At 39.7% G+C, this 27,420-nt stretch overlaps 1 protein-coding gene across 5 annotated transcripts; it reads left to right on the top strand.

Annotated features, from left to right (window-relative positions):
- Positions 1 to 510: 510 nt before the first annotated feature.
- Positions 511 to 16,824, top strand: LOC141564629 (T-cell-interacting, activating receptor on myeloid cells protein 1-like). Of its 5 annotated transcripts, none has more exons than XM_074307332.1 (8): positions 511 to 616; positions 811 to 846; positions 6,065 to 6,364; positions 6,979 to 7,278; positions 8,353 to 8,655; positions 11,820 to 11,852; positions 13,807 to 13,925; positions 16,165 to 16,824. In XM_074307332.1, the coding sequence occupies exons 1-7, from the start codon at positions 583 to 585 to the stop codon at positions 13,878 to 13,880; spliced, it is 1,080 nt and encodes a 359-aa protein (XP_074163433.1). In that variant the 5' UTR covers positions 511 to 582; the 3' UTR covers positions 13,881 to 13,925; positions 16,165 to 16,824. The 5 variants fall into 5 exon arrangements, with proteins under 5 accessions (XP_074163433.1, XP_074163432.1, XP_074163431.1 ...); XM_074307331.1 differs by having other exon boundaries at positions 16,119 to 16,245; XM_074307330.1 differs by having other exon boundaries at positions 15,678 to 16,240.
- Positions 16,825 to 27,420: the final 10,596 nt, after the last annotated feature.

The following is a 27,420-nucleotide window of genomic DNA, read 5'->3' as shown; positions in this document are numbered from 1 at the left end:
ATCTTACAGAAAATGAATGCTGAAAACTATCTTTACATGTAATTGGAAAAATAAAATACCATTATGAAAAAAGTGAATGTTAAAAATGTTCTTTATTTGGAAAAAAATTTTTTAAATAATCAGCTTCCCAAAGGGAGAAAATACACAGAATATGCTTTTCAGTTTAACCTTCAATATCATTGTTTTCTCCATCACTTTCATTGGTCTAGACAATTAATAAAACAATAGATCAAGCACTGATTTCTAGTATTCTGATTTCCAAGGAGTAAATGCGCCCAAGAAAAGTTTAACAATAGAAGTTACTTTGAACCGACTCTACCACAGTCCTGGCTGGATGGACACCTGCTGGCCTGATGAGCCTTACCCTTAGGTGGGTGCTAAATAAACATTTTCTGAGTTCCATGAAATAAAACATGCTTAAAAGGAAATTATGAGTCAACCATTTTAGATGGTCAAGTATGAAACCCTGTGTAGGTGGAGATAACAACTTTTTCTACCACATCCTGCATCCGGGCAACTGATCTGACCCTTCTTCCCCTTCTATATCAGAATCCAAGCAGTCTCAGACCCTGAGGGCTCACCATGTCCCCAGCACTCATGGCCCTCCTCTGTTTTGGTGAGTCCTTGAATGTCTAGAAGAGGCAGGGAGATTGTAAGAAGGTCTTGGGACAGTGGGCATTGGGGAATAGAGAGGGTCCCAACATGTTCACTGTTCTCCTTCTAACCAAAGATGACAGTGGAAATGGGGAGAGCAAAGGTGCTTAAAAGCGGGTAGGTGGCAATCACCTATAATCAGAGTCTCTCTGACAGGGCTGTGTCTGGTCAAGAAGATGGAGTCAAAAACAGGTGAGTTTTTTTCTCAACCCTTCACCTCCCCTTTCCTCCTTCTGGCCATACAGGAAAGAATAGGGTATTTACTAGAGGACATTTAATTCAGAGATAAATTGAAAACCATTCTTCCCCAAATTCCAGGACCTGGGCTCTACCAAGAGCATTCCCTAGACTCTATCTTTCTCCCTGTACCCAGCTCTGGAGTCTCTTGATGCCAGAAGCCATAAAATACTGAGTTGTAGCTCTTGAAGAAAGAAAAGTTCAGAGACAAAAAAAAAAAAAACCAAACCTATATTCCCACTCAAGATTATGAGACCCAAAGATTCAGAGAGATTCAATTGCCAACGTGAGCAGAGAACTTTTCAGTCAGAGTTAAGGGTACCCTTGCAGATATCCTTGTAGTGATGATATCTGAAGTGGATTGGAGGAACAATCCTTCATCTTTCTCTTGATTACCATATTTCCCCATAGACCTCTAGTCCCACTGGGAATTCATTGATCTTTGCTGCCATTAACTCCTTCCTTGATGCTAAGGGATCCATGTGCCCCAGCTATCCTAGATTTGGTAAGGAAAGGGGTCTCGTTTCTCTTAGAACTACTAGGGGAACTCCTATCTCTAATATTGCTTATGAGTTTGTCTACTGAAACAGAAAACCTTCTTTTCACTCTTTTCCAAGCTCTCCCTGCCTCTTTTTGATCTTAGAGAAGAGAGAGTAGAGAGTCATACCATCTAGAAATGGAAGAAACTCTTGAGATTAAACTTTCCAAGTTCTAAATGAGATCTGGAAGACTGTAGAGACGAGCCCAATGTCACTGCCATAATCTACTTCTAAAACACATTATCTTTAAACAAGAGATGAAATAGTTGTGTGCTTGAGAATTACAGTGCCTACCTCTACACAATATTGTAGGCTAATAGAAGTCTTCTTCAAACAGCAGTATCTTTCCAAGGGTTTTCTAACCATTAATGCCTTCTTTGTAAGTGGAAGTTTATTTAGGATGATTTAAGTAGCAAGTGATAGAACTAGGATTTACATTCAGGTCCTGTGATCCCAGAGTCAATGTTCTTCTCTTTTTTAAAGAAGGCTTCATTATCTCTTCCTTCTCTCCCACTACCTTTATTGAACAATTAACAATAAAAACAGAAAGAAAAGAGGGGAAAGAAAAAAAATCTTGTGACAAATATTTACATATTCTTGCAAAACAATGCCTTCCTTGGTTGTGTCCAAAAATGCGGGACTTGCCTGCCTTTCCAGTCTTTCATGTCTCTGGCAGCAGTTAGGTGATTTATTTCACCTTCACTTCTGTAGACATGTATTTAATGATGGCATTCAGCACAGTTTTCTTTATAAAATGATTGTCTTTTTATGAATTATTCTCTTGGCTCCACTCCCTTCTCTTTGAATCAGTTCATTACAAGCTTTCTCATATTTCTCTGAAATTGCTCATTTTTCTGGCACATTAATACATCATTACCTACAATGCACTTAACTATTTCCCCATAAGAGTACAACCTTCTGGTAACCAATATGAAAATTTTTAAAAATAGTTACTAAAAATAGTTTTATGCCTACAGATCATTTTCTTCTTTTATCTCTTGATAGCCTCAGCATAATATTTCGGGGTCACAGATTATATATACTGTTTAGTAACTTTTGAGTGACACAGTTCCAAAAGGCTCTCCAGAATGGTTTGACCAAGTCACAGTTCCCACTAACAGCAGATAAATGTGCCTGTTATTTTGTACTTCTTTCAGAATTTGTAATTGTTTTTCTTTTGATGCTAATCTTGGTGTGAAATGAAATTCCAAAGGTATTTTAATTTCTAATTTCCCATTATCTAGTTGGATTTGGAGGATTTTTCTATATAGTTTAATAGCTTGATTTTGTCTTTTGAAAACTGCCTATACATGTCTTTTGACTATATATTTGGGAATGGCTCTTAGCTTATAAATTTTAATCAGTAGTTTATATATAGGGCATCTAGATGGCACAGTGGAGAGAGTGCCAAGCCTGGAGTTAAAAAGATTCATCTTTTTTAATAGAAATTTGACATCAGACACTTACTGCCTCTTTGTCTTTTTTTTTAACCTCAGTTTCTTCACCTGTAAAATGAGTTGGAGAAGAAAATAGCAAATCATTCCAATGTCTTTGCCAAGAAAATCCCAAATAGTCAGATACTATTAAAAATAGAAAACAGTATCTTCAGTTAATTAACACAACTTAAGCTCCTACACAATGACTTATTTGATAGAATATAGAGAAAGGAGCTAGTTCCTGGAATTAATCTAAGTCCTATGAATTTTCTTTTTTAATCATAAAGTGATAGGGGGAAGGAAGTACCAAAGGAAATATTCAGCATACTCAAGGCTATATGATAATAAAAAGAAATATAACAGCAAAAATAGCACAAACACAAAAAAGATCCCTTATGTTCTCCTAGAAATTCACTTCTGACAATTTTTAGTGTAGCTTGAAATCTGATACAGAGAGACCCCTTTCCTTGACATACATTTTCCCCTCAATTACTCCGCAGGCTTAGTTGCTAGCACTAGCCTCTCTCCCCTTCAAATAATCATTGTTAGGATCATGGAATATCAGGTTGAAGAGTATGTTCACAGAAACCTGCCCTTCCATAGAGATGTAGATTTCCAGCAGCCTTTGGACTCAATTGCCAAGCGAAGATAGGTTAAGCTATCTCAGTCTGATACACAGTGAATGCATTAGTCTGTCACAAAAATAATAGTAATGGGCTCAAATCCTAGCTTTGACAGTGACTAACCATCTATGTTGGGCACATTTCCCTTCTGTATGGGGTTCCCAGAAGAACTTCTAGAGATAGAGGTAGTAGTAAGGGTAATGATGTTGATAAGGCTTGCTGTATTTATTTAGTCCTTGGGTGTTTGCAAAACTCTGTGAGATCTTCTCAACAACCCTTAAGAAGGTACTATCTTCTTTCCACTTTATGGACAAAAAAACTGAAGCTAAGATAGATTAAGTAACTTCAGTCATTCTGGTAAGCAAACGTCTGAGGCAGAATTCAAACCCATTTAGAGATTTGGAGGTGGTGTCATAATAGTACAAATAAGAAGTTAGGGACTGGGAGTAAAAAGAAGGAAGGAAATAAGCATTTATTCAGTGCCTATTACATGCTAGGCACTGTAATAAACACTTTGTGAATATTAATTCATTGGATCCTCACAATAATCCTGGGGGATAAATACTATTACAATCCCCATTTTAGAGCTGAAAAAAACTGAGGCAGACACAGGTGAAGTGACTTGTCCAGGGTCACTTCTTCTGTTTGAAGGAATGGTGCAGAGCCAGAGCGTGCAAAAGTGACTATTGGATCCTTAGGGGTCAAGTTTGTAGGTTTGGGGGCTGATCCCTTCTTTACTGCTTACTGCCCTTTGCAATGTCTTCCAGCTCCTCATTCAACAGAAACTGTTCTCTCCAAAGTTCTAAATGCTCTTTTCTCAGTTCTTGACCTTCCCATCATCTCTCAAACATTTGGACATGCTCTCCTCCTTGGGGGTTTATGGCATCTTCTACTTGTCTAATCATTCTCCAATCATTTGGTACCTCATCCATATGAGGGACCTACAAGTAGAGGTGTTTCTGCAGTTCTGGGCTTTCTCCTCCTCCTCCTCTATCATCATCATTTCTCTCTGCTTCTCTGACTCCGTCTCTCTCTGTCTCTAGATCTGTCTCTCTGTCTGATTATAGATAGATAGATAGATAGATAGATAGATAGATAGATAGATATAGATATAGATATAGATATGTATATCTATATCTATATCTATCTATCTATATGCATATATATATATATCCACCTCCCATGAATCAGTATGTCTAGCCCAATGAGACAGAAACAGAGAAAGATAGAGACAGAGGAGACAGAGACAGAGAGACACTGAGTCCCCCATCACCAGTTAGCTATTAGCCATTTCAGATGGAGTGTTCCAGAAGTATCTTACACTCAGAAAGAACAGAACGAAGCTCAGCATCTTTTTTGCTAACCCTTCCCTCCTCTCTTCTAGATTTCATTCCTTCTGTGGAAGGCTCCATCATCCTTCCAGGCTCCTGGGTTCCTAAGCTCTGCCTCCTCTTGGCCTCCTCTCTTTCCCTCATTCCGTTCAGTCCCCAAATCCTGCTGCATCTACCCTCAAATCTCTATCTCAGAACCTCACCTCTGACCCTCATCATCTCTCCCCTCCATTATTTCAACACTCTCCTAACTGGCTTCCTGACTCTCCCCTGATCCTTGCTGCCCAATCAGTGTTTCTCCAGTACTGCTGTGTCCATCTTACTCCCCCAACTCCCCCTGCTCTCTGTGATGTAAAACTAGACACTCCCGTCTAGTTGTTAAAGCCTCCCTGGCCTGGCCCCAGCTGACTGCTCCAGCTTCTCCTGGCCTGTGCTCTGTCACGGAGGCAAATCCTTCTCCATAACATCCTATCTCCTACCTCCAGCTCTTTGGACTGCCCTCCCCCAGGCCTGGATTGCCCTCCCTCTTGTCCTCTCCCTCACAGAGTCCCTACTTCCATTTAAGAGCCAACTCAAGTACTATTTCTGCATGAAACCAAACAGTAAGGCACCCCCTTCCCAGATTACCTGGGATTAAACTTCATTGTATTTTCAGTGTCCCAAAAATCTTAGCACAGATTTAAGCTTTCATGGCTTAACATTCTGTATGAATATTTATTAATGTTAATGTTTATTCATTGGATATTTATGCATTGCATATCCATTAATTGATATTCATAATCTGTACTTGCTGCTGTCTCCTCTAGTAGACTGTCCACTCTTTTTGAGCAGACTATTTCATTCTTTGTACTCTCCACACCTGGCTCCGGGCCAGGAACATAGGCCTTTAAATATTTGTTGACACAATTTTAGCTGTGTGATCTCTATGAAACTCAGGTTTTTTTGGTTTTGGTTTTTGTTTTTGTTTTTGTTTTTTTGAGTTTTTTGTTTGTTTTATCTCTTAAGTGGTGAAGTAGAAAGAAAGTGGGACTTGGAGACGGGAAGAGTTGAGTTCAGCTGCCAGGTCACTTAGTAGCTTAATTCAGCTTCAGTTTCCTCATCTGTAAACTGGGAGACCTGGGCTCAGGGGCCTCCAAAGGCTTCCTCCCAGACCTATGTCTAGGAGCCAATCAATGTCTCGAGACGCAGCCGAGTCTAGATTTCTGCTCCATGTGCTTCTAATTCTTGATCTTGCTTCTCCCAAGAGTTCCTCCCCAAGCCATTGCTGGGTGCCCTGCCCAGAGCCATAGTGAGCCCAGGGTGGAATGTGACCTTGCGGTGCTGGCAGCCTGCCCAGTCTTCCCTCCAAGGGTTGAGGTTTGCTCTGATGAAAGTGGGGATCGCAGAGGCCTTACAGAGCCAGAGTCCTGAGGGGAACCACACTGACTTCTCTCTGCCATACGTGAGCACCAAGAACACCGGGAGCTACAACTGCCTTTACTATGAAGTGAATGCCCCCCACAGGACGTCAGAACCTAGTGAGAGTCTGGACCTGTTGGTGACAGGTAACAGTGCGAGCCCCAGGACCGGCCTGTATCTGCCCCACACAATTAGGCAGTGGGGGAGTGTGATGACCGCATTAGCACCCTGGATACCTTAGAATCCCAGAGTCAGGATAAGGAAAAGTCCTTGGTCTTGATCCTAACAGTCTTTAGTGGTAGAAGTGAGAGGAATGGATGCACAGGATCTCTGCGACCTCATTTCTTTGCCTCCTGCCCAGAAGTGACTCTGGCTAGTCTTACTCCACCCCTTAGTCCCTCCTGCGTTCTCTGGATACACCAAATGATTGGGCCAGCACAGGATTGTGGGAAGGGCCATCTTCCAAGAGTATTCTTATAGAGTATTGTCCAATCAGTAATTAATTAGCCTTAAGTAACCCATTGTTCTGACCTCAGTGCATTAACTCAAGGAGCAGTCACCTGGGAATAGATTGCACCCTGGAAAGCTGCAGAAGCCCCTAGGGCTAGGTTTCACCTTGCAAAGGGGGTAAGGATGTGGGAGCGAAGGGACATGGGACAGATCCTATGCTGCTGCCACACGGTCCTGGGTGGCACTGAGGGTGTAGGGATGGAGTCAGGGGCTTTCCCCTTTTGATTTCTGGTGCTTCCTTCATTCCCAGGCTACCTCCCCAAACCCTCCCTCTTGGCCAGACCCAGTCCCGTGGTGTCCCCAGGAGGGAACGTGACCCTCTGGTGTTGGCGGCCCCCTCAGGCAAACCTCCAGGAAGTGAAATTTACTTTGCTTAAGGCTGGGACCTTGAAGCCCTTACAACATCAGAGCCCAGCAGAGATCCAGGCTCCCTTCTCCCTCCTGTCTGTCAGAGAAGAGGATGCTGGGAACTACACATGCTTTTACTCTGAGACAGAGCACCCTCACATGATGTCAGAGCCTAGTAGCGTCCTGGAGCTATTGGTCACAGGTAAGGGAAGAAGAAAGCCAAAAAGCGCTATCAGACAGATTCTCTCCCTCCCTAGCGAAAGGGCCAAAAACAACTGTGTCCCCTAAAGAAACGTTCTGGGAATCTGTGGAAGCCAGGAATCCCAGAGGAGATAAGACCTTTATAGACAAAGCTAACATATCTGGAAAGGAGAATCAGAACAGCGTTCAGGAGTAGAAACATCAAGCATCAGACCTGGAAAGGGACTGCCCCTTGTACTTTTTCCAAGTAAAAGAACTTGAGTCCAGATTGGGTGAAAGGTGATACAGACGGTGGAGCTAGAACACAGACCATATTGTGACCTTTGGCATTAGCCTGAATCCTGAGCTTGCTTGACGATTCACCCTTGATCAGGTGAGAGATGAAGGGGTATATTAGAGGTCAAAGTGGGTCCTCCTCTAATCCAAGATCTTAGTTGAAAGGAGAGAAGCAAAAACAAAAATATATTTTAAGCACTTCCTATGTGGCAGCCCCTATGCCGATGGAGAAGCAAGTCAGTGCCTGCTCTCAAGGAGCTTGCAATCTAATGGAGGAGACTACCCAGCTGTGGGGCAGACGGAAATGCCTACAAAGTCTAAGGACTTAGCAGAGGGGGCTTTAGGGCCGCAAGGACCAGGGGTCCTCCATCTCATTTGAACATCTCACCGAAGTGCTCTGAGAAGTCAAGCTGTGTTGAGGACTGTTCTGTCCGAGAGGTAAGGAGAAAGGCTAGGGGAAGAGAAGAAGGGAGCTCAGAATAGTAAGGTTTTCCTACTGGTCAATTGTTCTGGATGGATTCTGGAATGGTCTTAGGAAGAGACAGGGGAGGAAAGTGATGAAGGACAGGATCCCTCAGTGGAGATGAGGATTGTGAGATGGGGAATTTAATATGAAAGTCTCCTTCTTTTGGAAAAGACCTTAGAGAGCATCATGTACCATTCCTGATGGAATCAAAAACTGAAGAAAAGTATGCATCAGAAAACTTGTCAAGACAAGGGAAGGAATTTGTCCAGGGAGCCCAGCAAGGTTGGCCATGAATCCTGTTGTACTGACAGTTGCATCATCTTTCTCTTGCAGGTTCTCTTCCCAAGCCCTTGCTCTTAGTTCTTCCAGGTCCTGTGATAGCTCCAGGGTATCATGTCACATTCCAGTGCCAGCAGCCACCCTGGTCTTCCCTCTGGGGACTGACATTTGCACTGTTTAAGGCTGACATCCCCGACCCCTTCCAGCAACAGAGACCAGTGGGGACCCAGGCTTCTTTCCCCATCCTGGTTGCAAGGACCCAGGATTCAGGGAACTACAGCTGTGTTTATTATCATTCAAGAACACTTCAGCATAAAGTGTCAGAACCCAGTGATCCCCTGGAAATCTGGGTAACAGGTGAGTGGGTAAAAGGGGAGGAAAATTGGGACTCTATTACTGCTTAGTGTGAGGCCCCTGAGAGAAAGGTGGGGAATTTAGTAAGGTCTGTCATGAGTCAATTCAATAGGTAAACCAATGTATGCTGAGAAAAATCAATTTATTAACAGCGAGATATATATATATAACTACTAATGGTATATAACTATTAACAAATAGTCAGCTTGACCACCTCAGTAAAGTTAGCCATCTCAATGAGAAGCAGGGATCTCTTTATTGTCATACAAGAAATGAGGGAGTCTGGGTAGTTTGGAACATTACAATTGACAACACAGAGAAATGTAGCTCAGCTTCAGGTGTGGCTAATTACTCCCTTCACCAACAATAAAGGAATGTTAAATAGTTGAGGGGACTCTTGTAATCTTTGCTGGGGGGATCAGTACCACCTGTCTCACTGTTCCATTAGAGAAGATCAAATCTCTTCTAACTATATAAGAATGGGCAAAGACAGACACATCTTTAGGGAAAAGGCATCAGATTAAGTTTACAGGCCAGGGGTAGCTCAGGAACCAATAGTTTGCGTGATAATATGTCCCTTCAACCATACCTTTAAACTGACTCAGAGGAAAAAACCCCATTCCTGAGTTTAACTCAAGAATGGAAAAATGTGGCTTGGCAAAATAATTCGGTAATGTACAATAGAGTCAATTACAGAATAGAATCAACTATTAAATAATAGTTTTTTGGTCTTTTTAAAAATTTCCCTAAGCCTCAATATGAGGGAAGTAGAGGAAGGGAATATTAAGGTAAGGGTTAGTGATCAGAGAAAGGAAATGAGGATATAGGGAGTATCTTCATTGTCTTTAACCAATTAGAAAATGACTTGCATTCTTATTCATTTGACTCAGTTCTCTATGTATTTGAGAAATGGCACTGTTATCACAGATACTTGTAAAAAAATAAATATAAACAAAACAAAACAACAACAAAAACAAAAACAAAACAAAACAAAAAAAACTCCCAGTTTTTTTGCTTTTCTTCTGATTTGAAATGCATCTGTTTTGTTTGTGGAAACTTTTTTTTTAATTTTATGTAATCAAAATTATCCAGTTTATATTTTGTTCAGTCCTAAATTCATCCCTTTCCCATAGATCTAACAGGTAAAGTATTCTTTCGTAATTTGCTCACAGTGTTACTCTTCACTTATAAATCATGTATCCATTTTGACATTATCTTGGTATACTGTTTGAGATATTCATCTATGCCTACCATACTATTTTCCTTTTCCTAGCACTTTTTGTCAAAAAAGTTTTTGTCCCAAATGCTTGGATCTATCAAGCACTAAATTACTGTGATCATGTATTTACTACAACGTATCTAATTGCAAATCGAATTAATTCCATTGATCCAGAACTGCATTTCTTGGTCAGTACGAGTTTTGATGATTATTATTTTATAATATAGTATGGCTTAGACTACTTTCCTTCACATTTTTTTCAATTGGTCCCCTTGATATTCTAGTTCATTTGTTCTTTTCATTTGAGTTTTGTTATATTTTTTAGCTCTAGTAATTTAATAAGTATGGCATTGAATAAGTTTGGATAGAACTGACATTTTTGTAATTTTTATTATATTGTCTTAGCTTACTTGTGAACAATTAATATAATTTAAATTGTTTAAATCTGAATTTATTTGTGTGAGAAATGTGTCATGATTGTATTCATATGCAATTCCTGAGTCTGTCTTGGCAGGTAGACTCCTAGATATTTTATGTAGTCTACATTTATTTTAAATAAAATGTCTCATTCTATTTCTTGCTGCTGGAGTTTGTTGGTGAAATATAGAAACACTGATGGTTTTTGTGGGTTTGTTTTATATTCTGCAATTTTGTTAAAGATGTTAATTATTTCAACTACTTTTTCTGTTGATTCTTTAGAATTTAGTAAGTATATCATCATATCATCTGCAAAGAGTCATAGTTGTCTTTCCTCATTGGCTATTCTGATTCTTTCATTTATTTTTCTTCTTTTATTATGATTAGCATTTGTAGTTCAATATTGAATAATAGTGGTGGTAATGTATACCTTTGTTTTACCCTTGATCTTATTGGAAAAACTTCTAGTTTATTCCCATTGTAGATAATGGTGGTTTTAGACAGATGTTACTTTATCATTTAAGGAAGTGTTGTATTTTGTTGAGAGTGTTTTCTACATCTATTGAGATAAATCATAAGACATTTGTTGGTTTTGTTATCAATACGGTCAAATTTTTTTCACTAGTGAAGCATAATAGATTTTGTTCTAGCCCCTTACCCAGTAAACTTGGTATTTATTTCTATGCTCAAATGTGTTTCCTGTAAATAGCATATTGTAAGATTCTGGTTTTTAATCCACTCTACTATCCACTTTTATTTATCGGTTAGATCATCCCATTCACATTTACAATTATGATACCTTAGTTTAGATTTCCTTAGTTTATCCTTTTCTATCATCTTGGCACTAGAAATCTCTTTAGCCCCATTTTACCGAAGAGAAAACTGAGTCCCAGAAAATGAACCAAAAAATATTTATTAAGCACCTATGATGTACTAAGCACTGCAATAGGTATTGAGAATACAAACACAAAGAATAAAGCAATTCCTACACCCAAGTAATTCAGTTCTGTTATAAATGCAAAGCCATGCATTACAGCTATAAAATTAATACATGCAAATTAATAGAAAGTCATTAACAGCAAGGTTGTTTAAGAGGGAGAGCACAAACAGTTGGGAAGGATCAGGAAAGGGGTCATGCAGACGATCTGTGTCTTAAATGAAGGCAGAGATAGGAAAATATTTTATTATTCATCGTTCAGAAAACCTTATCTATTATATTGTTTAAAGTTAGTATTATGTGCTAAACATTGTCTAACCCAAAAATTTACTGTAGGGGTCAAGGGAAGCAGAACAGCTGCAGGAAGTGTTTAGAACCAACTTGTTCTGAGTCTACACAAAGTTTCCCTTGAAATTTGGATGATTAGGCTTACTCTCTGATATACATCTCAAACTTCCATCTGAAAACCACCTATTGCCTATCAGTGGCCAATATGGCAAATGCCTATGCCCTCATTGAATATTTTAAAATGTAAACTCTTCTTCTGGCTCTCTTTGCCAAATGACTAAATAAAATTGTTTTTTAAACTTTCAGATTCAAGCATCAATTCACATCATACACAACAAGGTAAGAAGAGAATGAATTCCTACAAAGAAATCATCCAGTGGAAAAGTACCAGGGTAGAAGGAAGAATATCGTATGGAAGGACTAGAGTGGGAGGGCAAGTTTGAATGGTTCTCAGAGTATAAGCAGTGGAACAATCAAGGTTTAATGGGGGTAGAAAGATTCCCTCTTGATCATATTGTTAAGGCTTTTAGAACCTTAACAGCTGCCTTTATATTTTGTTTTAAAGGCAAAAGACACTAAAGTTCATTAAGATAAGGGGTCACATGATCACATCTGATGCTTAAGAAAATTCTTTTGGAAGGAATTTGTAGATGAACATGAGTGATGAAAAAATTAGAGTCATTTCAGTAATGTCAGACTCCTCCTGACTTCATCTGGGATCTTCTTGACAAAGATTCTGGAGTGATTTGTCATTTTCTTCTCTAGCTCATTTTACAGATGAGGAAACTGAGGCAAAAAGAGTAAAGTGACTTGCTTAGGGTCTTATGGCTAGTATAGGTCTGAAGCTGGATTTGGACTCAAGACTTCCCTGACTACAGGCCCAGCTTTTTATCCACTGTGCTACCTAGCAGTCCTTAAAAAGGATAAGAGTGATGAAAATATTAGTCAGGATTTAGGAGGCTGTAAAAATAATATAGGTGAGAATTTAGCTGTTTGCAGAGGTGATTTTTATACTGCATACATATTGTTGTTGTTTTTGATCTATTGATCACTTGTGTTAATTCTTTCCTCTTTTTATTTTCTTTAAAAATTATTATTTGCTACATAGATTGGTCCTCGGGGAGGAGAGGAGGGGCAATAACTTGGAGAATTTATGGTGCTATAAAAAGATATATCATTCTCTTTGGCAGAGAAAATAGTAATAATGAGAATTGGCTGTTTTCCTTTTGTTCTATCAATTTTCTTCATTTTCTCCATCCTGTACATCCCTGGGGCTTTTTGTCCTTCTCTACTTTTCTCATTAGAGTAAAATTAATCACAAGCATGTCCTTGGAGAAATATTAGACAGACATGGATTACATAGGTAATCCCCAATCAGGGACCAGGATGACCGCAAGAATTATAAGGGTGTCAGGGCAGAAAGGTGGCCAGGGGGAATCAGGGGAGTGTAGTGGAGGAAGGAAGACCAGTGAGGTGGAATAGGCTTGTGAACTCTATTCAGTCATGAAATCACATCCACAGGAAGGAAAGAGGCTGAGATCCAAGACATGATTACTGTAGGGCCTCTTGGGAGGCTGAAATAGCAACAGAAGCCAACATAGTGACGGCAGAGCAGCATACCGAGAAGATGGCCAAGGAGACATAAAGAGTAAGACAGAAACAATGCATGATCTTATAAGCATAGTGTCAGGACATCTAAAATCCAGAGTGAGGGGAATCCAGCAAAGACAGCTAAACTCCAGCCCACCTCCAAAGTGTCTTTATAAGAAATATGGAGAAAAGAGAGACAGAATCAAAAAGGGGAGGCAAGGACCACTGCTCAGGATGGAGGGATAATGGTAATGGATGGCAGAGGGAAAGTAGAGCTACTTAAGTATTATTTTGGAGTCCATGTTTCTGTGTGTGTCTCTCTACCTATCCCTCTGTCTCTCTGTCTCTGTTGTTGTCTCTCTTCTCTCTGTTTAGCTGTTTCTCTCTGTATATCTTTCTTTGTCTCTGTCTCTCTCTCCCTTTTCTACTCTCTGTCTCTATCCCATACTCTGTCTCTCTGTGCTTTCACCCTTCTCTCTGTCTTTATCTCTTTATCTCCCTTTTCTTCTCTCCAAATCCTCTGCCAAATAAAATGATCTTTAACTTCCAAAGAATAAAATACAAAATGATTAGAAGGAAATAGCGCACTAGTTAACAAAGGAAGGAGAGAAAACCCTTTGCTATACTAGATGAGTTCAAGTCTACTGGCCCAGTGAACTGTGGGTCAGTGTTGTACTAGATGAGTTTATGTCTCCTGGTCCAGTGAACTATGGAATGCTGTCCTTCCTCATCGCTCTCCCCTGGCTGTTTCCCTGGTTTTCTTCAAGTCTCAACTAAGATCGGTGTCACTAGATCAGTGTACATGGGAGCAATAAAGACTTGGTAAGAATATTGGAAAGTTGAAAGTGGCTGGGTTATGAAGAGCTTTAAGAGTCAAATTTTTATTTTAAGCTGGAGGTGATAGTGAGCTCTCAGTGTGACAGAGTGGGGATTGACATGGTTAGATCTAAGCTCAGGAAGATCACTTTGGTATCTGAATAGAGATGGGACTGCAGTAGGGACTTTAAGCTGGTTAGACCAACCAGCAGGCTATTACAATAGTCCCAATATGAAGTAATAAAGACTTACATCAAGAGAGTGACAAAGCTAAATGAAAGAATGGGGGAGTATGAGCCATGTGGTGAAGGCAGAATTGACAAGGCAGCAACAGACTGGATTTGGGGGAAGTGAGAAACAGAGGGTGAGAGGCAGAGGATGGCACTTGGGTTGCAAGCCTGGATGACCATGCTCTGTAATGCTGGAGAAACTGAGGCAAGATAGAGTTTAGAGAGTATTTAATATTTTATTTAAAAGGGAGAGATTTACTGGGGCCAAATGGATCCATGGTTGGGTCCCAGGACTGAATGAGACTATTGTCTCCAAGAATCCAGCAAACAATGTGAGTTCTCAATGACATATATACATGTGGCTCAGACATAGGGGATAGACTGAGACAGGGGTGGAGTCAGGGTGCTGAGAGCAGAAACAGACTCTGACAGAGTGGGGTGAGCCACTGGAGATGGAAATGACATCATGGGGGGAGGCACCCCAGAGATGGGGAGAGGCATCATTAGGATCTGATATTCTGATAGCTTGGGCTAGGGAGAGGCAATCTGGTCATCTAAAATATAAGATCTTTTATCCTTATCAAATATTCTGATTAAGAGGGAGGGGTGGTTTTGCAGGATTGAGCAGTACAATTATAAACTAAGACAGAACAATTAGGGAAACCAAGGTAGGACAATTTAGGGAAACTGAGTCAGGACAATAAAAGAACTGTGGCATAACAGCTCCTGATACTAATAGGGAGTTTAGGAAGAGGGGAGGTTAGGGAAGAAGGGGAAATAATGAATTCCATTTGGGACATATTGGATTTAAGTTATCTATAAGGCATCTAGTCTGAACTGTCTAATAGGCAGCTAGAAATTAGAGACAGAAAGTCAATAGAGTGTTTGGGATGAATAAGTAGACCTGCAAATTATTAGAAATAATAATGGAATCCATGGCAGCTGACAATGTTATTGGGTCAAATGTTAGATTATTTTTTAAGGCAGGTGAAAATGGGATATACAAAAAAAAAAAAAAAAAAGGGACCTTAACTTCAACTCCTGGCCAGATTCAATAATGTATTCACAAAGTCCTAGGTAGTGAACATCCAGGTACTGAGATTCTGCAAAGCTTTGTGTTGGATGAGAAAAAGCTCTAAAACTCCAGGCTTTTTTTTTTATTGGCCCCTTAAATGAAGAGTAGAAACATCCCTTTCCTCATTTACCTTTGATTCCAGTTTCATTTCATTTGCATGCCAATCAGACAAGGTTTTGGGAGTGAATAAGGCTTCTTTGTCTAGATTGCCCCAGTCTGGCAGAAGCTGTTATTTGGGAAAATGGGAAGGTGGAGGGGGTGGAGCCCCTGGAAAGTGATTAAGGTCACAAGTTCTCCCTAAGTGGTTAAACAGGAGTTAAATACATTTTCTATTCCTAAAGCAAACTGGGACCTTGAATTTTGGATTTTCACCAGGTATAGGAAGTCAAAAAACAAATCAAAAAGCAGATTTAGCCTAAAACATGTTTCCTGTCTTTTCTGGGCTATTCAAAGTAAAAGTGTGGCTCATTGCTCCTGTGGAAAGAACTCTGAACAGAGCAGCCTGTTCTTGTCAGCGAAAGACTTTCTAACCACCACAACTCAATGGCTGTGAGTAAAGAGCAACAAGGGGCCTGATGAGCTAAACTCCTCAGCAGAGAGCAGCTCAGCATCCTGCCAAGAGAATAGCAGAGTCTTGCAGATCTGGTAGGGATGCGATTCTTAGAAAGTCACAGACACTCACAGAATTTCAGAGTTCAGAGCCTCAATAGGAGGATGTGCAAGGGCTGAGTAACTGTTCACAAATGAAATATGTTTAGTCCTGGATGACCTGCTTTTGTGGAAGCCTTGATTTGGACCAATCTGGGGGCAGGATCAAGGAGCCTGCTAAGAGAAGGGAGAACTCTTGGAAATATTCTTATGTCAGTACTAGCCTCATTTCCTCTTCTCCCTCAGACTCTACCCAGTCGGTTTATTTTGTGAACAATCTCTTTCACATCAGCCTGTTTGGATTGGTCCTCCTTGTCATCGGGATGCTTTTGGCCAGTGACTGGACCAGCCTGAGGAGTTGATGATGAGCCAGAAAATGTCTACCTGGATAAGGCTGGACAGCAGAAAACATATGTTGAGATCAAAGGATTATAGGAACTTCAAACTAACCAGCAAGTGTTGAGAGAAAGAGATCAGCCAGCTCTGGGCAGCATAAGAAGACTTGGACCCAAACCCAGCTAATGTCCAGAGCTGACCATCAGAAACCTTCTGTCCCCTTCCTTTGGCCCAGTACCACCTGCTTCTTGCTCTCCAGCCCTGCTTCTCTTCTTGCTATATCACCACGTCCTTTCCTCCTTGTATTCCCTTCACACACATGTCATAAATGGTTCTACTAATAAATAAAAAGGTAAAACGTATTTTCCAAATAGCAAAGCTTCCAAGAGTTATGAAATTCCTTAAGTGTAGCAACAATTCTCAGCTCTGGCCCACCCTGTATGTTACAAAGCACTTTTTAAAACCATTGCTAGGTGTTTTAATGAGCAGAGTTCTGTGATCCACCAAGACCTGAGTTCAAAACCTATTTCAGTCATTTACTAGCTGTGGGATGCTGGGAAATTCATTTAACACTTTCTCATACCCTCAGTTCTTCTAACTGTAAAATGCAAATAATAACAGCACCATCTTTTTTAAATTAATTTTATAATTATACATTTTTGACAGTATATATGCATGAGTAATTTTTTATAACATTATCCCTTGTATTCATTTTTCCAGATTTTCCCCTCCCTCCCTCTACTCCCTCCCCTAGATGACAGGCAATCCCATACATATTAAATGTGTTACAGTATAATCTAGATACAATATATGTGTGTAAATCCAATTTTCTTGTTGCACGTTAAGTATTGGATTCCGAAGGTATAAGTAACCTGGGTAGATAGACAGTAGTGCTAACAATTTACATTCACTTCCCAGTGTTCCTTCTCTGGGTGTAGTTATAACAGCACCATCTTTATAAGGATATTAGAAGTAGCTGGCAAGATATATTGATATATTTGAAAGTGCTTTGTAAATCAGATAGATATAGATGTAGATATATGCACTTATACATATACAAAAGCATATATCTAAAAACAAGTGTTACATAAGTTATTTTTGTATGTGTATTTCTGTACACACATACTTTATACATGCTGGCTATTAACATTGTGAGCTATGATAGACTGAGCTCTTCTCAACAATGCAAGGATCCAAGACAATCCCCAAAGATTCATGGTGGAAAATGCTAATGACAGCCAGAGAAAGAACTATGAAATCTGAATGCAGATCAGAGCAGACTATTTTTGCTTGTTTTTTGGTGGAGGGGGGAAACTTTGGGGTTTTTACCTTTGGTTCTGTTTCTTCTTTCACAACAAGACTAAAGTGCAAATATGTCTAACATGATTGAACGTCCATTGTCAAATGCAAATTGCTTGTCATCCTGGAGGTGGAGAGGAGGAAAGGAAAGGAGAAATAAAATTTTGGAATTCAAAATCTTATCAAATGGATGTTGAAAACTATCTTTACAAGTAATTGGAAAAAATAAAATACTAATTACAAAAATCAGCTTTTGAACACTAAAAAGCAAATAAATGCTAGCCATTAGTACCATTATTGCTGTTATCTTATCTGGTAAAGCAGTGAATATAAATATATCCATTTGAAAGATGAAAAATCTGACGCTTATGGAGTGGTCATAAACCATTCCTGATCACTCTGAGAATGGGGGCTCCACATCTTCAAAGTTCAAGTTTAGGCTTATTTCCCCTACTCCATAAAAGCCTCTCTGGTCCCAGATCCCCTGCTTTCTGCTCCATAAATGTTTGCTACAACCTCATGCCTAAAATCTGCTCCACTCCCGGGCTGAGTTTATGCCTCCTTATGATGGGGGTTGAGGTCCCTTAAGATTCCTCTCTGACTGCCCAACCCCCATGGCTGACCTTGATTCACAAATCCTGGTCAGAAGCACCCTTTTGAATATCCGGGCCCAGCCCCCAGTATCAGCTCAGCTTCCCCCAGCCCCCACCGGATCTGAGCTATCCGAAAAGCCCACCAAGAACTTGGGGGTACTGCCCACAATCCCCTTCTAGGGATAAAAGAGCCGAGCTGGAGCTCTCTCTTTGCAGGAGCCTTTCCCCCCCAAAACGTGGCATCCTTCCGGCCATGTAAGGGTCCCTGCCCGCCCAGCGGCCACCTCTGGCCCTGGCGTCTTTCTAACTGAACTTTACTTCCAAATTCCTACAACAAACCTTTTATTTATCAATCTAGGTTTTCGGGCCTGTACATTCATTTACAAGGGACACTGCGCCTCATGGGATTATCTATGCGCCGAGAAACGGGGTTCCTTCCCCCTTTCCTTTCCCTCATCACCTATTGTAATGCTCTAAATAAAATTATTATAGCCCCCTTTTCCTTGCCATTAGGACTAGAAGAAATTGAGTCAGAAAAAAAGCCATTGAGATAAACTCCAGATGTCTTTTGTCAATCCTTGCTGGAATAATTCCCCCTCCATTTGAGTATTGCCCCTTGCTTTGCTGTCTCCTGCCCTTAACCTTCTTATCTTGACCTTTATCCTGTCAGGTCTAAGTTATGATCCTTTCCTGGAGTTATGGCTTGTCCATTTACCCAGTGTGCTCATCCCCCTTATCTGCCTTTGTTTCCCCTATAAGACTGTAATAATATGAGTTCCCTGCCTTAGTTGCTTGGTGGCTGAATGCTTTGGACAAGAGTCCTATACAGCTGGCTAGCCTTGGCTTGTCTAAAACTCTCCACAATTAAAAACTAATCTCTTCCTTGCCTCACTTTCTCTGGCATTACACTATGGCTGAGTATCTTGGTTCCATGAGGATGGGAGGTCCTTCTGTCCTGTATCAGCACAAGCTTTCCTGACATCCCTCTTCATCCACTTTTCTCTCTCTAAGTCCTTGTCTCTTGCTCTGGTTCTCTCCAATATTTGAAGTAACTATCCATTGATTAAGACGTATTCACCCAATGAATTTATCCATTCCTGGGAATTAAGAGAGGCTTTACGGATAAAAGAAGCAGGTTGCTCAGAAAGCTTTTATTTCAGACATCTCATAACCCTACACGAAGGAACATTTATATCCTAAGAGAAGACATAAGAAATGGCAACCCAAAAGATAGGGCAGAAATGCCCCAGGGAGGATAGAAGATCATTGAATGTCTTTGGACTTTATAGGAGGAGGAAGGAACAGTTCACAGTGATCCTTTTAAGACAGTTCTTCAGTCAGAATTCCTAGTATTGGAGGAATGTGTAGAAACAATGGTGTTGATTAGAGAGTAGGGAATGTCTCTATGTATCAATCTCAACTTCTTCACTTGTTAGCAAAATCTCTGTTATGGGCCAGAACTCTGAACTTGAATCAAGGATTCTTACAAGGTGTTAAGTCAGTGGAATTGATAAAGACAATGGTTATTTAGTTTAGCGTGGTGCTTAATAGTTCTCTAGTTCAGCACATGTACTTAGTATTTAATATAATTCTACAAGATTCACACCTATGATAAGATAGCATGTAAGTTCAGACAAACTCAGCCAGATTCAGAGGCAGAAAAGACAAAGGAATCTTGGAACCAAGGAGAGAGATTCCTTCGATCTTTGGTCAGGCTCAGGGTGGCAGGCTCTCCTCCTCAGTTTCTCCACAGAAACCAAGACTCCAGAAGGCCTTTAAAAAAACTAACTGGGCCCCAGGAAAAAAGAGACAACACTTTCAAGGAGATAATAAAAGATTTGGATTTTAACCCCTGGCTATTCTTGTGGTGATTACTCTGACTGAAAAGAAGGCTGCCTAAGAGACTCCAAGAAAACTGAACCAAAGAACATTAAAAATCTTTTTCATAAAGAATATTTATTGTTCATAATTTTTCTACCTTCTTTTATTTCTTAGTCCTCAGTGGCTTGCACATCAAATATATTCTTGATTCCTTTTCCTTATATTCAAGATCCTCCAAAATCTGAGATCTCCCAATATTTCCAGATTTTATTCCTATCATTCCTATCTTCTCTATAATTCTGTACACCTAGATGTCTATACCATCAATTATAATCTGCTCACACTGGGTTGGTCACACTGTCCTTATCCTTCCCACCTTCAGCTGTTAAATTCCTATATATGCTTGAATTATATATCTTAGATTTTCCTTTCTTTAGGAATCCTGATCACCCAAAATGATAGCAGCTTTTCTTCTTTTCCTTTACATAGTATTTCATCCATGTCTCTGTCATGTGAGATTCCAAGTATGGCCGCCAATAATGAGGACACTGGTAGACTCAGAGGATTAGTTTCATAGATGAAAAGGTTGAGCCCTTCAGGGTATGATCTTGACAGAAAGATTCTTGGCTGCAGAAAAAGCATTTGATAAAATCCAACATCCATTCCTACTAAAAACGCTTGAGAGTATAGGAATAAATGGACTATTCCTTAAAATAATAAGGAGCATATATTTAAAACCTTCAGTAAACATCATATGTAATGGTGATAAACTAGAACCTTTCCCTGTAAGATCAGGAGTGAAACAAGGTTGTCCACTATCACCATTACTATTCAATATAGTACTAGAAACTCTAGCCTCGGCAATAAGAGCCGAGATAGAGATTCAAGGAATTAGAGTAGGAAATGAGGAAATCAAATTATCACTTTTTGCAGATGACATGATGGTATACTTAGAGAACCCCAAAGACTCTGCTAAAAAGCTATTAGAAATAATTCAGAATTTTAGCAAAGTCGCAGGATACAAAATAAATCCACATAAATCCTCAGCATTTTTGTATATTACCAACACAATCCAACAGCAAGAGATACAAAGAGAAATTCCATTCAAAATAACAGTCGATAATATAAAATATTTGGGAATATATCTACCAAAGGAGAGTCAGGAATTATATGAGCAAAATTACAAAACACTTGCCACAAAAATAAAGTCAGATTTAAATAATTGGAAAGACATTCAGTGCTCTTGGATAGGCCGAGCAAATATAATAAAGATAACAATACTCCCCAAACTAATCTATTTATTTAGTGCTATACCAATCAGACTCACAAGAAACTATTTTAATGACCTAGAAAAAATAATAACAAAATTCATATGGAAGAATAAAAGGTCGAGAATTGCAAGGGAACTAATGAAAAAAAAAGTCAGAGGAAGGTGGTCTAAGTGTACCTGATTTAAAGCTATATTATAAAGCAACAGTCACCAAAACCATTTGGTATTGGCTAAGAAATAGACTAGTTGATCAGTGACATAGGTTAGGTTCACAGGGCAAGATAGTGAATAAAAATAGTAATCTAATCTTTGACAAACCCAAAGATCCCAAATTTTGGGATAAGAATTCATTATTTGACAAAAACTGCTGGGAAAACTGGAAATTAGTATGGCAGAAACTAGGCATGGACCCACATTTAACACCACATACTAAGATTAGATCAAAATGGGTCCAAGATTTAGGCATAAAGAACGAAATCATAAATAAATTGGAGGAACATGGGATAGTTTACCTCTCAGACTTGTGGAGGAGGAAGGAGTTTGTGTCCAAGGGAGAACTAGAGACCATTATTGATCACAAAATAGAAAAATTTGATTACACCAAATTAAAAAGTTTCTGCACAAACAAAACTAATGCAAACAAGATTAGAAGGGAAGTAATAAATTGGGAAAACATTTTTACAGTTAAAGGTTCTGATAAAGGCCTCATCTCCAAAATATACAGAGAATTGACTTTAATTTATAAGAAATCAAGCCATTCTCCAATTGATAAATGGTCAAAGGATATGAACAGACAATTTTCAGATGATGAAATTAAAACTATTTCCACTCATATGAAAGAGTGTTCCAAATCACTATTGATCAGAGAAATGCAAATTAAGACAACTCTGAGGTATCATTACACACCTGTCAGATTGGCTAAGATGACAGGAACAAATAACGATGAATGTTGGAGGGGCTGTGGGAAAACTGGGACACTGATGCATTGTTGGTGGAGTTGTGAAAGAATCCAACCATTCTGGAGAGCAATCTGGAATTATGCCCAAAAAGTTATCAAAATGTGCATACCCTTTGACCCAGCCATCCTACTACTGGGTTTATTTCCCAAGGAAATACTAAAGAAGGGAAAGGGACCTGTATGTGCCAAAATGTTTGTGGCAGCCCTTTTCATAGTGGCTAGAAGCTGGAAGATGAATGGATGTCCATCAATTGAAGAATGGTTGGGTAAATTATGGTATATGAATGTTATGGAATATTATTGTTCTGTAAGAAATGACCAACAGGAGAAATACAGAGAGGTTTGGAGAGACTTACATCAACTGATGCTAAGTGAAACGAGCAGAACCAGAAGATCATTATACACTTCAACAACTGTATGAGGATGTATTCTGAGAGAAGTGGATATCTTCAACATAGAGAAGAGCTAATCTGTTAGGATTACTAAGTGAGAACTGAGGTTTTCTGGACAATTACAAGGTGAGAACTCAGGTTGACTTGATAGAGGGGGCAAGCTCATTGGCTGGGGTGGTTCTTCCCAGAAGCCCTTGCATTATCCCACGCCCATTCTCTGGGAGGATAAAAAGAGACAGCACTGGGCGCAGAGAGCAGATCGGCCTGGAGAAGGATAAGAGCTGGAGGAGATTCAGAGCCAGGATTCAAGAGAAAGACTCTGAATTTCATCAGGCTTGACGGGGCTCTCTGCAGGAAGGGAAGTCACTTCTTTGGACAAGAGTTAACAGCAACTGCCTGGAGACAACGGTTCACTACAGGAAGAAGAATCTGTCTGAAAGATTTGAGTAGACACAGCAGATCTCTTCCCAGAGAGCGATCCAGCAGCTTCTGGAGACGACAGCTCGCTACATTTGGTGCCCAACGTGGGGCAAGGACTTTTGCTTACCCTGACAAGAAGAGCTAGACCAGACCTTCGCAATTTGGCGCCCGAACAGGGACAGACACGGTCCTGATTCCAGTGGAAAAGCTTCCGATCTAGATCTCAGTCTCTCTGACCCAGAACCGTGAGTAACGAGGAAACTTTGTTAAAGATTAAGTGAGCGTGCTAATAGATAAATAAGGAACTTGTTAAGGGATAAACCAGGAATCTCTTATAGCTGAAATGGGGCAGATGTTAGCTATATTCAATCCCTGGACCTCAGCCGACTCAACCCCAGCCCCAGAAGCAACCTCAGCTCCACCCCCATTCAGGAGTGGTACTATAGAGAGTATAATCAAGATAATTGAGGAGCAGAGTTTACTTGTAACCTGGTTACAGATTGCTAAACTCTTGGCTGCATTAAGACGCACATCCCCTTGGTTCTTAGAGGAAGAAAAGATAGATGTAGATAAATGGAAGCTAGTGGGATATGAAATGAAAGAATTTCAAGCAAAAAATGGGCCTCGTTCAATTTCTGCAGAAGTATTTTATATCTACAACATAGTTCAATTAGCCTTAAACTATCAAGCAAGTTGTAGGAGAAGGAAAAGTTCTAAAAATGAACAGAGGAGGAAGTGTGAGGAAAAAAGGAAAGATCAAGATCTTTCCCTAGAGCAAGAGGATTTAAATGAGGAATTATGGTATGATTCTCTTGAAGAAGCTTCAACCCTGCCTAGAGAACAGATTATTGACAGGCCCACATCAACCCCACCTTCAGAGATGGAGGAAGAAAGAGGGGAAGAGGCAGAAACACAAACAGAATTGCCTGTGAAGAAGCCTAAGCCTATGACAAGATTAGAAAAAGCATTGGTTAAAGCTAAGAGAGAAGGACAGGATATAAGTGATTTTATACATGCATATCCTGTGATTGAAAATACTGACTCTGTAGGTAAAAAAAGGAGAAGATATGCACCTTTAGATTTGAATAAAATTAAGGATTTGAAAAAAGGTTGTACCCTTTATGGGGCTACATCAGCTTATGTCAAAATGTTACTAGATGGTTTGTCTTATGAAGTCCTAACCCCGAATGATTGGAAATCCATAGCAAGGACATGTCTGGAACCTGGAGAAAATTTATTATGGCTTGCGGAATTTCATGAATTATGTAAAATTCAAGTCAGATGCAATTTGGAAATAGGAGTTAACACACAATTCACTTTTGAGCACTTAGCTGGTGAAGGTCAGTATGGAGAGAATTCGGAACAGATTAATTATACCATGACAATATATGAGCAAATTGCTAAGGCTGCAATAAAAGCTTGGGGTGTCCTTCCTGGACAGAAAGATCGTGGAGAGGCTTTCACTAAAATACAGCAAGGTCCCAATGAACCTTTTGCAGATTTTGTGGGACGTTTGCAAACTGCTGTCAAAAGAACTATTGGAGAAAATTCAGCTACAGAAATAATGACCAGACATCTGGCTAAGGAAAATGCCAACGAGATTTGCAAAAGAATTATATGGGGATTAGACAAAGATGCTCCTTTAGAGGAGATCATAAGACGCTGTGCTACAGTGGGAACAAATGCTTTTTACACCCGGACAATGATGAATGTGGAAAGACAGGGTCCCTCATGGCAAGGGCCTTCTAGAGAAACTCGGCGATGTTTTCAATGTGGAAAAATTGGGCATCTAAGAGCTCAGTGTAGATATGGAGATACAGTGAGAAGACAGGGTGAGAGAAGACCTAAAACCCCATGTCCAAAATGCAACAGAGGACTCCATTGGGCATCAGAGTGTAGAATAATTCAGGGAAATGGGATGAGGGGCCCAGGTCCAGGGCCCCAGGCAAAAAAGACTTGGGGCATGATGGCAGCTGATGTTACACCTAAAGAGCCTTTAGAAGGTCAGGACTCTGATTTGATCAACCAGCAGAAAAGCAATCACATGGTAGAAAGGGATTACCTGATAAGTGAGCCAAAAGGCAATCAGATTGCAAAAATGGATTACACTTGGGGAGAATACAGGCCTTTTAAACCAACAGGGCTGTGTCCAGTGCAAACAACTCCAATGTAATTGCCAGATGATGAGAAGAGATTTAGAAAGTGGTAAATAGAAGGTAATTAGATAGGTTAACTGCCTGGGGGAGAGGGTTTGCTTGTATTTCTTCAGCAGGAGAAGGAATCAGATGGGTGCCAACGAGTCATATTCGCCTTGTCCACCAGAGAGAGACAGAAAAAGAGAAAGACCTCAAAATAAAGGAGAAGATCTAAGAAACATCTGACACTGAAAGAGCATGGATAATAAGAAGACTGTTAAAGAACTTTAAAAACCAGCAGGAATCATTGGACTTCCTCACACAAGATGAGACTAATGGACAATGGACTTATGGACATTTATAAATTTTCAATTTATGATTATGTTATATACTTCTAGCATGTGTTATGTTACTATGTTACTATGTGCTTATGTAATTCATGTAATTATCTGTAATACTTCCCATATTGATGGATTTATGTTTCAAGGTCATGACTGTCCTATGTTCTAAATCAAAAGAAAGGGGGAGATGTTAGGATTACTAAGTGAGAACTGAGGTTTTCTGGACAATTACAAGGTGAGAACTCAGGTTGACTTGATAGAGGGGGCAAGCTCATTGGCTGGGGTGGTTCTTCCCAGAAGCCCTTGCATTATCCCACGCCCATTCTCTGGGAGGATAAAAAGAGACAGCACTGGGCGCAGAGAGCAGATCGGCCTGGAGAAGGATAAGAGCTGGAGGAGATTCAGAGCCAGGATTCAAGAGAAAGACTCTGAATTGCATCAGGCTTGACGGGGCTCTCTGCAGGAAGGGAAGTCACTTCTTTGGACAAGAGTTAACAGCAACTGCCTGGAGACAACGGTTCACTACAGGAAGAAGAATCTGTCTGAAAGATTTGAGTAGACACAGCAGATCTCTTCCCAGAGAGCAATCCAGCAGCTTCTGGAGACGACAGCTCGCTACACTAATCCAATTCCAATTGATTAATTATGGACAGAATCAGCTACATCCAGAAAAGGAACACTGGGAAATGAGTGTAAACTGTTATTTTTAACTTCTGAATCCAATTCTTCCTGTGCAACAAAAAATTCGGTTCTACAGATATATATTGTATCTAGAATATACTGTAATATATTTAACATGTATAAGACTGCCTGCCTCCTGGGGGAGGAAGGGAAAAAATCTGAATAGAAGTAAGTGCAAGGGATAATGTTGTAAAAAATTACCCATGCATATGTACTGTCAAAAAAAAGTTATAATTATAAAATAAAACAAAAATTAAATTATATTAAAAAAAAAAAAAGAAAGATTCTTGGCAGAAAGAATATCAGTGAATAAAGTGAAGCCTGTCTAAAGCAGTTAACCTGAGAGAAGAAGCCCCACATAAGGCACTCCCCCACTGGAATAGCAGGAACTCTAGCATGAAAATACCATAGTTGTAACATCTCTAGGGTATGGTATGTGGTTCAGGAGTTGATGTGAGAATGACTAGGAATGAATATAAGTGTAGAGTATGTGTCTGTTGCTCATATAGGTTATGTAGGTCTATCTATATGTGACTTTTAGGGAGATAAAAATAAATATCTCTAGATTCTAGATTACTGTTTTGAAATTTCCTATTCTATTTAATTAGAAAAAATTTACATCATATCTTTGTCTTATCACTTTATCTAATTCTCCCTTTTGAAGAATATTGTCCCTGTATTATAATTTGACCACAAATACAGATCAAAATTGTAAGATTTTTCCATATTTTCATCCTATTATAGTAATAGAGATTCCAGTATCACTCTATTAATTGATAGATCTAGTATTATACTTGCAAAACTTTTCTTTCTTATATGCCTTGGTTGTAGAAATTTACTATGAAAGAAAAAGGAGGGACATAGTTATAACAATGCCAAGACTCATGCCTTCAAGAGCACAGACTCACCTGACATACACCTTGACAGGAGAAAACTTTCCTAGCTTTTTTTTATAGTAGGCATGAATTATATCTGACAGCCAATCATATAGTCACAGGGTATCAAAAGCCAAGTCCAGAATTATTGAAGTAGGGACATTTTCTATTTACAAAGGGGAATAGTACAAGGGAGAAACTGAGTCAAGAGGATGCTTAAGCATCTGCAACACTTTTCTCAAGCCCAAACATCTGTCTATAACAATTCCCCAGACTGAAGCATGCCATGTTCTACTATTAGCTTTGTGACAATTCAGACAACCATCCCTATACAGCGAAACTCAGAACGATAGCATAGTCCCAAAGTCTTTATCTCAAAAAGCAAAATTTCACTAACTATAACAGGGTTGAATATCATTTTTTATGT

This window comes from Sminthopsis crassicaudata, chromosome 3 (genome assembly GCF_048593235.1).
Source record: "Sminthopsis crassicaudata isolate SCR6 chromosome 3, ASM4859323v1, whole genome shotgun sequence".
NCBI classification, from domain to species: Eukaryota; Metazoa; Chordata; class Mammalia; order Dasyuromorphia; family Dasyuridae; genus Sminthopsis; species Sminthopsis crassicaudata.
Note: the sequence above shows the minus strand (reverse complement) of the source record. Positions and strands in the feature narration are given on the sequence as shown.

Coding starts and splice junctions, on each gene's coding strand:
- LOC141564629 (XM_074307329.1), top strand. CDS start 583: ATGTCCCCAGCACTCATGGCCCTCCTCTGTTTTG. Junction 847..6,064: donor GAAGATGGAGTCAAAAACAG/GTGAGTTTTTTT, acceptor GCTTCTCCCAAG/AGTTCCTCCCCAAGCCATTG. Junction 7,279..8,352: donor CCTGGAGCTATTGGTCACAG/GTAAGGGAAGAA, acceptor TTTCTCTTGCAG/GTTCTCTTCCCAAGCCCTTG.